The 9183-nt window shown below is 64.7% G+C and overlaps 1 protein-coding gene across 2 annotated transcripts in view; it reads left to right on the top strand.

Annotated features, from left to right (window-relative positions):
• The window catches only part of PXDN (peroxidasin), a 67646-nt gene extending 60000 nt beyond the window's left edge, over nt 1–7646 (top strand). For both annotated transcript variants that reach the window (XM_032866753.1, XM_032866752.1), the window contains 5 exons: nt 699–907; nt 4130–4250; nt 4356–4488; nt 6620–6733; nt 7298–7646. In XM_032866753.1, the coding sequence (XP_032722644.1) occupies nt 699–907; nt 4130–4250; nt 4356–4488; nt 6620–6733; nt 7298–7417 (697 nt within the window). In that variant the 3' untranslated portion in view covers nt 7418–7646. The remainder of the gene's footprint in view (nt 1–698; nt 908–4129; nt 4251–4355; nt 4489–6619; nt 6734–7297) is intronic.
• The last annotated feature ends 1537 nt before the right edge of the window (nt 7647–9183 follow it).

Below are 9183 nucleotides of genomic sequence, written 5' to 3'. Positions count from 1 at the left end.
GAGGGCAGGTGCCTCGGGACAGGTGAGGGCAGGTGCCACGGGGACGGGTGAGGGCAGGTGCCACAGGAATGGGTGAAGGCAGGTGTCAAAGGGAAGAGCCTCTGCTCTTAATGCACCTTTCTGGGGACTCGGGAAGGCAAGGAGCCGTTGCCGGAGCTCCGTGTGCAGGTGAAAGTGAATGAGCGCCGTCACCCCTCGCTGTGATCGGCTCCCTGATGTGGGGACGTCCCTCCCACCGCGCCCGAGAGTTACACAGCCTTGTTCACGGGTGCTTCTGTGTCCTTCCACTTAAGACATTTCTGTTCCTAGGAATAGAGAATTCACAGGGTCCAATGCTGTGGGAGTCTGGAGGAGTCTGAGCGTCCGGCAGGACCGCCAAGTTTCAGGTTTCATGGGTGTCGTTAGTGTAGCTTCACGTAGGAGAGGACACCGCCCCCCGCCCCAGGGAGCCCTCCGGCGCCGTGCGCCAGGCCGTGGATTCCAACCGTGGCCCGTGCTGCCTTCCAAGCAGCCGACCCGCTGCTGGTTTTCGTCCAGATTTTTTGTTGTTTCTGAGTCGGAAAGCTGAGCCGAGTCTGAGTCCCTCCGTGAGCCATACCCAGTGGACGCCTGCGGGGTCTACACGGTCCACAGAGCTGATCGGGGAATGTTTTAACTCACCTCCTGTGTGTGCTTTGTCTCGTTCTCGGGAAGCACAGGTTATGGTATGAAAACCCGGGGGTGTTCTCCCCGGCGCAGCTAACCCAGATCAAGCAGACGTCCCTGGCCAGGATCCTGTGTGACAACGCCGACAACATCACCCGCGTGCAGAGGGACGTGTTCCGTGTGGCGGAGTTCCCCCACGGGTACAGCAGCTGTGACGAGATCCCCAGGGTGGACCTGCGCGTGTGGCAGGACTGCTGTGAAGGTGCGTGTCCCGGGGGCCTGCCGCGTGGCGGGGTGCACGTCTTGGAGGCCTGCTGCACGCACTGGGGAACGTCATCCCCGCTCCCCACATGCCGCAGCTCCGGGGTGGCCCCTCGGGGATGCAGCAGAGCCCGGGCCGTGATGGTGAGGAGCCGCTCCTGACACGGTGCTGTTTCTGTAAGAACTCAGGACCGAGGGCCGCGCGCAGGAGGCAGGAATAAGCAGTCAGTCTGGCGTCAGCTCTTTCCTTAACACCGAGCGCGCGTCTCCTGGGAGGACTTGCGTGTTGGACGAGTGTCCTGTGGGCCCCTGCGGACGGCACCGGACTCAGACTGTCCGGAAGCGTAGCTCGCACCCGACTCGGGGTGCCGCGCGTTCCAAACGCCCGTGACAACACGCGTTGCCAGAGTGTTGTGGAAGGTCTGGAGGGGCGGCTGTCCGCGCACAGGCCTGGGACGCGTTCAGCGGGGCTGCTGGGTCCCTGCCGCTGCGGCCATCCTCGCTCTGCGGCTCCCCTGCATTCGCAGATCCCGCTGTTGCTCACCTCGATGCTCGTTTCCTGACCTGAACGTAATTTGGGCTTTACTCAAACGGCGGTCAGACTCGGGGAGGATGAAGCGGGAGGCGTCCGGAGCTGGCCACGAGACCCTGCTCCTCAGCGGCCAGAGGCGGCTGACCCACAGCGGTCCCCTGCCGTGGAGATGGCTGCTCCCGCCTCCACCCTCGGCCTCGAGCGGCCTCTGCCCACCTCTTTCCGGGGGAAGCAGCTCTGGCCGTGGCTCTCCGTCGGCCGTCATGTCCGTGAGCGCAAGACTCTGGGTTGGTAGGTCAGCGCTGTCCTCTGCCGACGTCTGTGCGTGGTGGCCGTGCCGATCAGGCGCGGCGTCTGTCCGCTTGGCCGTCCTCTGCGTGGATGTGGTGCGTGTGTGCGGGCGGGTGCGGAACGCGGTGCGTCGTGTCACAGGACGGTTCGCGTGACGACTGGAGCTGAGTTGACTGCGCATCCCGTGTCCCGAAACATTTACAGTCCCCCTGCTGCATCTAAGGGAAACTGGTTTTGGGGTGTTTTTTCACTTTTTTTAAAAAATTATCCTTGCTGGTTTGTGCAGCTCTGCTCACATTTCCGAGGGTGGGCACGGAGTTTGGTCCTTGTGCCTACAGAGACCTGCTCCTCGCAAGCCCCCGGGAAAGGCCGCTTCTTTTCGAGATACAAAACTTCACGTCGTGATGGTGCCATCAGGCCCCCTGGCTGCTTAGACAGGGGCAGAGCTGGGTTTTCTGCTGTTTTCACTCGGAAAAGCCGGAGACCCTGGAGAGACAGAGACTCAGAGCCGGGCGGCGTCATCGGGGCCGTTCCCTCGTCCGTGCCGCGGCGGGGGCCGTTCTGACTTCCCGCCGCTGGACGCGTTTCCTCCAGGTCCTGAGCCGGCCAGGTTCAAGGATGCTTCGGAAGCTCTGTCTTCCGTCATAGGTCAAAAGCCACGTCTAAAACACAGCAGAAAGGAAAGAATTAAGGTCTGACAGGACCAGATGTCGGTTGCTGTTTACCTTCCATTCCACTTTCCAAAAAACTCCGAGAGAGCAGCTCGAGCTCCCCGTGGTCCTGGAGTGTGTGCGGAGCCCCGGGCGTGAAACTCGCACAGGAGAGCCCAGAGAAGCGGCGCCTGGGTGGGCAGTTTCTCTTTCTTGTACCAAAGTTAGAAGTTGGCCTTTGTGGGGCTTGATGGGGCACGTGCGCGCACGCTCAGACACACAGTTTTGAAATAACTGCATTAATTTTAAACTAGTACAAAGAATCTTTGTACTTCATCAGACTCATTTCGTCCGGTGTTACTGTCCTCTCTCACCCCGTGATACGGCCGTCTGCGTGAGCACGCGTGTGCACACGTGTGTGGTATGCATGCATCCGTGGGTCTGTGTGGACATGCATGTGTGCGTTTATGAAGAAACGTGCCACGTGTTTTCCTAAACCGGCCGAGGACGTCGCAGGCTGCGTGCCGCTCCCCTGAGTGACGTGGGTGTGGGGGGCGGGATCGGGGGAGGGCGGACGCGCACCGAGCACTTCCCGCGGGGAGTCTCGTGCCGAGCCTCGTGGCCCCCACTTTCCACAGCAGGTGCGGAGCCGCCTTCCTCCAGACCCACGGTGGACTCTCCCAGCCCGCTTTTCTCCGCTCAGACCCAGGCTGGTGTCCCGGGCGCGGGTGCGGACGGGGCAGGCGGTGTCCTCCCGGGGCCGCTTCAGGAGGCGCGCGGTGCCGCGTGTCCCACCACCGTGACCTGGACGCAGGGGATGGGGCTGGAACGTGGATTCACATTTGCCCGACGGGGTGGCTGTGAGGACGGGCACGTTTCTGGGTTTGGAAGATGGAGGCCATTGTCTCTGACGTGAGCTCCTTCTGCCTCCCCAGGGGGCGCGTGGCCTGCGAGCCGGGGGCCCCGCTGGGGGCGAGCGCTCTGGTGGCAGCGTAGCCCAGGCCTCCTGGGTCCGGTGCGTTACGCCGTGAACCTGCCTCAGGGTTGGAGTTTTGGGCTGTGGGTCCAGGTCCAAGCGGGAAGACGCGTGTTCCGGCGCTGAATCAAATCGCAGAGCGCTTGGCGGTCTTGTCTCTGGCCTTCGCCTCCCGCGGTAGTCGCGGGCCCGCTAGGCCGGGGCGGGGGACAGCAGCCTGTTCTCCGTGTACTTTCTCTCCGAGGGTTTTCACCGCCGCTCTGCATGCCTCAGCACCTGGGAAGGGCCGTGTGTAGCCTCTGCCACCTTCCCGGCCAGGCCTGTCCTGGGCGGATGGGGCGCGGCATGAAGCCGGGTGTTTGTGGGATGGGGTAGTCGTGGTCAGGCAGGAGGGACCTGAGTAGAGCAGGCCCTGGAGGTGGGACGAGGGACAAGGGGGCACGGGCGTGTGTACGGTGCCCCTGTGAGCACAGCGCCCGGGCCGCAGAGGGCAGTGATGCCATGGTGGGAAGCCATCGCGGGGTTGAGAGGACGGGCGTGTGGTGCGTTCATGGAGGAGGAGGCAGTCCTGTCTGTTGGTGGGGAGCCCAGGCGAGGCTGGGGGGCTGCTGGGCCAGGAGGATTCGGTGCCGAGGCCAAGACTTGCCCGTGGAGGGAGGAGGCCTGCCATGAGGCTGCGGCTTTTGTCATCGACGTGCCGGTGACGTTCCTCAGGATGTGCCCTGCGTCTCCTGAGCCAGAGCCGACCGCTCACACCCCGCACACTCTTTTCAGACTGCAGGACCAGGGGACAGTTCAACGCCTTTTCACACCACTTCCGAGGCAGGCGATCGCTGGGGTTCAGCTACCAGGAGGACGAGCCCGTTGGGGAAGCAGGCCCCGGGGGGACACCGAGGTATGGCTGTCCCTGAGGCAGGGTCCTAGGCTCTGGGCGGGGGCGCCTGCAGCCACGTGCAACACACTGAGGTCTGTTGGTGGCTTCTCCTTCTCCCCCGTGCAGCATCGGGAAACACAGAAAGCACCCAGGAAATGCCACAGCCCCCTCCCGCGAGCACCCACAGATGCCAGGGACGAACGACTTCAAGGACTTCGTTCAGGAAATGCAGAAGACCATCACAGACCTCAGAGAGCAGGTAACTGTCCCTGCACGTCCCGTCCCGCACCACAGACGGCGTTCTTGCTCCCGAGGCCCTCCCATGTGAAGTCGGCTCCAGCTCCCCGACTGGGAGCTCCTGTCTGGGCGGCTCTTTTCTTGTGGCCTGTCCCCGGCCCGGCCATAGGGGGCTGCACTCCAGTTCCCTGGTGGCTGGTGAGCACTCACTGTGGGCTGTGCGCAGGCACCCCTGTGACGGCTGCGGGGTCCCTGGAGCCGCTGTTGACATCGTAGGCCAGGAGGGGCTGAGGGTTGGGGCCACAGAGAATTCAGACCTCGGTCCTATTCCAGAGCTGCTTCTCCAGGAGTGTCGCTCTAACCCTTGTCCCCAGGGAGGGGTCAGCAGGCATTCTGTGGTCTGGTCCCTCAGATGTGGGGGGGGCACCAGCACCAGCACCTTCTCCAAGGAGGAGCTCTGGTCTCGGCGGACGGCCTGCAGTTGTGTGAGTGCAGAGACACAGGAGGCCCGGTGGGAGGGGACGTGGCCACCAGGCAGAGGGTGGGGTTCGTGGCACCAGGAGAGAAGCCCCTCGACCCTCACCTACAGCCAGAGAGACGGCCAGGCTGTGAGGTACAGGGCCTCCTGGGGACTCAGCCCTAGACAGGTGGGTGCTGTGGGTCCTAGAGACAGTCACTCCAGGCCAGCTGCCTGGACCGGTGACCACGAGGTGTGCACAGGTGAGTGGCGTGCCGAAAGGAGGGGTCACACTCTGCAGATGGGTCAGTGGAAGCAGAGACAGGAAGGGGGACGGGTGGCCCTGAGGCCAGCCAGCTCTCTGCCCCCTCCGGCCCCTTCTTCTGCATCTGCCGGCCCCGCCCTCTGTGCCCACCGGTCCCACCCTCTGCACCCGCGGGCCCTGCCCCTGTGCCCACCAGCCTCCCCCACCGCACACACCTGTGACTCCATCTGTGGCTTCACCCAGCTGCGGGACGGAATTATGCCGGTGTGCATCCCCTCCCGCTGCGCACCCCGAACTCCAGGGCAGGGCCGCTGGGTGCTGAGAGCTGCGGACAGAACCTCTGCCCTCACTGTCTCTCCTGGCGGGGGTGGGGACAGCGTTCTCGGGCGCCTCTGACTCTGCAGGGTGCTGCCTGGTTCACGCAGATGTGCTCCCGCCCTCGTCTTCTGGGGAGACGCTGGGTGAGGTCTGTCCTTGCAGCTTCCGGCTTGAAATCCTGTCCGCAGCCACTGAGGACAGCCCCCCACTGCCCCAGCAGCCCTGCCTGGCCCATGGCTGCTGCCCATGCGGCCTCGGGGGTCCTCCTTCCTTCACGACTCGGAAGACGGCTCTCAGGTCTGGGGACGCCAAGATCTGTGCTAACGAGGGCCCGAGTGCAGGAGGCGGCTCCCTTCAGAGCCGCAGCTGAGACCCGCCCGTGCCCAGGACCAGGGCGGACGGCGCTCGGGCCGCCGGGCTGCAGGGCGAGGTGGCCTGGACCAGGGAGGCCGTGTAGTTGCACAGCCTGGAGGCCGGGCGGTGACCGGCACGCTGTCACACGGGGTAGATGGAGACCGTTACCTGCCAGGAGCACGCGGGGTTTCTGCGTGTTGAATCCAGTCTCCACGCCCTGACCTTGACCAGAGCCGACCTCCCAGCAGGTGCTCCCTGGAGCAGCCGCACCCGCTCGTGTCCGTTCTCTGTGCGGGTCGCGAGGTTTGGTTTCTCCAGCGGAGACCCCGCTGCAGGACCAGTGGATGAGGTGGGCGTCCTGCGGGCTGCCGGAGCTCCCACGGCCCAGCGAGAAGCACGTCCGGCCGCGCAGCCGCTGTCAGCGTCGGCAGCCACATCAGGGGTGGAGGAGGGTCGCCCTGGGACGCCCATGGTGCGGGAGGGCGACCGGTCGGGGCTATCCGTGTCCGGGAGTCTCTGGGCAGGACGCTCCCACACGGCCCTGTGGGGGCCTCTCCCATCCCCTCCGTGTTTCTGTTCTTTCCCCGGAGCTGCCGTACGCCGCAGGCCCTGCCCCTTGATGCCCGACGCGGCAAGGCTCTCCCAGGGCTGTCCCGGAGGTCTCGGGACCTGAAGCGTCCTCGCTGGGCAGGAGGTAGCGGCACCGCAGAGCTCAGACCTTCCCCCCAGCGAGCAGGACACGTGTTTGCTTTGCTGCAGATTAAGAGGCTGGAGTTGCGGCTCAGCTCCACGGACTGCGCGGACGCGGACGGGGGCCCTCACGCCAACGGCGCCAAGTGGAGGCGGGACGCGTGCTCCATCTGCGAGTGCCGGGTGCGTCTGGGGCTCTGCCGTGGGCAGCGGGGCACGGGCTGCGCTCTGAGGTGGGGGACCCCGCTCGGGAGGCGCTCTAACCCCTGGAGCTCTGCTCGCGGTGGGCCTGCAGACCCCCGGCCCAGGCTGCCTTAGGGTGTTTGCACCAGTGAGGCGGGTGGGCCTGCCAGGTGGTTCTTGGTCCCCAGAGAAAGGGGACGGAGGTGACGTGGTGGCCACGTCGACCATGGTGTCCAGGCATGTTTGGTGATGCGGGGACGGGAAGGGGTGTCCCTTGTGGGTGTCCCTACTTTGTCCCCTGGTGGACATCCCAGATGTGAATCTGGGGGCTGTGCTGAGCTGGTATGGGGTCCTAAGCTCTCCGGGGCAGGTGGGTAGTGGGGCTGGGGCGGGAACCTTGGGAGGAGTGCAGGGGGCAGCTGTGGGTCAGCGGGGCCGTCGGCCGCAGTACAGATTGCACCGAGGGGCCCAGACCGGTCACGGTCGGAGGGGCTGACAGGCAGGGGGTGAGGCACAGGCCACGTGCCCCAGGAAGTGACAGGTCCTGGTGCTTCTCTTTCCCAGGACGGGCAGGTCACCTGCTTCGTGGAGGCCTGCCCGCCTGCCGACTGCCCAGCGCCCGTGAGAGCCCGTGGGGCCTGCTGTCCGGTCTGCCCGAGAGACGGCCCGGGGAGGAAGCCTTAGGCTCGGCGAGGCCTTCGGGGCCCTCCACATGTCCTTGAGACCGATGGCCGGCACAGGGCGTGCGGACGGGAGGGACCCCCTCCGTCTCGGCGGAGCACAGGTGCTCAGAGCACAGCATTCACAGGAGAAACCACGGACACGTGTCCTGACTTCACGTTAGATTCTCAGGTCTTTATTTAATGTTTCTGATGAAATATTGGTGCTACTATTAAATTGCACAGTTAAGTCATTTAGGCTCCTAAATTCACTTCCCTGGATGCCGCCATTTCTTCTCAACCAAAAGTGAGTCCCACTTGGTTCTACAGCTGGAGCTTGCAGACGAGCCCCGCCCCACCCCCGCCGCCAGCCCCGCAGCCAGGGCACGTCACGGAGCCGCCAGAAGGACGCACGCCGCGCTGGGAAGGGAAGAGCGGCGCGTGGCCGACAGACAGACTCGCGGGAGAGCCGGGGTGACGGTCTGGGCGGTGGGTGCCCGCGTGTCGTCCCTGAACGGACGGCCCCGCTCACCCGCGGCTTCCAGCGGCTCGCCCGTGAGAGTGAGATGAAGCCACGTGCAGAAAGGCAGAAACAGGCTGGTTTTCACTAGCACTCGTGTGACGCTGCCCGGCGTGGGCCAGATGTGAAGCCCGTTCCTGCCGAAGGCTGGGCCCGCGGCACACACTGGGCTCTGGTCCCAGCCGAGCGCTGCGGCCTTCTCCGTGCGGAGGGACTTCCTACGTTCAGGTCGTGTGAGTGCCTTAAAGAAACAACACCGACCCCTTTACCTCATTTGTATTTTTGAAATGCATGACGTTGTGTGAGATTTTGCGCACCTTCTAGGTGTCGGGAACGGCAGAAAATCACTTCCCACTACGCAAAAGTTGTCTTAGAGTTCCGAGAAAAGCAACCATCGTACCTCATGGTCTCTCTCTTCGTACTCGACCAGCGGCCTCCTCCTTGTTCTAGACACGAGGTAATGCGTGTCCTGAGGAGCGTGCACAGACGCAAGGCCCCCACGCGACCCCCAAGGACGCAGGTGGTCCCAGTATGTGGTGGCCGGTCCAGGGTGGGGCGCTGTGGGCTGGCCGTCACCCCGGAGGCCTGGAGGTAGGTCTCCGGGGGTCGGGCACGTGGTGGGCGGGTTCAGAGCCCAGTCTGGCCCGGTGCGGGCCTCCTTCCGGAAGCAGGAGATCCCAGGCTCTGACCGGGCTGCCACGACCACGGGGTGGGGCGAGCACTCCCGTCGTGCGTGTCCACAGTGGCTTTAAACACGGCCGACCTGACTCCCTGGCCTCGGGACGCCAAGTGGCAAATACCAGCTTGTGTCTCGCGGGGCGTGGGGCGTCTTTGGGGATATCAAGTCACCTTTGACCACCAAGCCTTAGAGCCGTTTCTGCCTGCGAGAGAGTGGATAACCGCGCGCCCAGCGTGGTGGTTAGGAAAGCTGCTCAGGCATCAGGGGACGGGGCGGCGCCCGTGCCCCGGGGTCTGCCGTTCGCAGGCGGCCATGTGTCCTCGCCACAGACGCGCACGCATGCACGCGGGTCAGGATGTGGGGTGGGACCGCGCTCTCGGCGGGGTGGGGGGCGGCTGTCTGCGACTCACGGTGAGGGTGTGTGACTGCGGCGGGAGCGTCGGGCCCCTGGTTTCATCGCACACGCGGTGTCCGAGCTGTGGGCAGGGCCCCGAGGGACCCTCTGCGGCCACTGTGGGGGGATCACCGCCTCGCGAAGCAAATGTACATATTTATTTACTTTCTGACCGTAGCCGACAGCCAAGTGCCTTCT

The sequence above is a fragment of the Lontra canadensis genome, unplaced genomic scaffold (genome assembly GCF_010015895.1).
Source record: "Lontra canadensis isolate GAN:19392208 unplaced genomic scaffold, GSC_riverotter_1.0 scaffold32, whole genome shotgun sequence".
NCBI classification, from domain to species: Eukaryota; Metazoa; Chordata; class Mammalia; order Carnivora; family Mustelidae; genus Lontra; species Lontra canadensis.
This window is presented reverse-complemented; position numbering and strand designations above follow the sequence as displayed.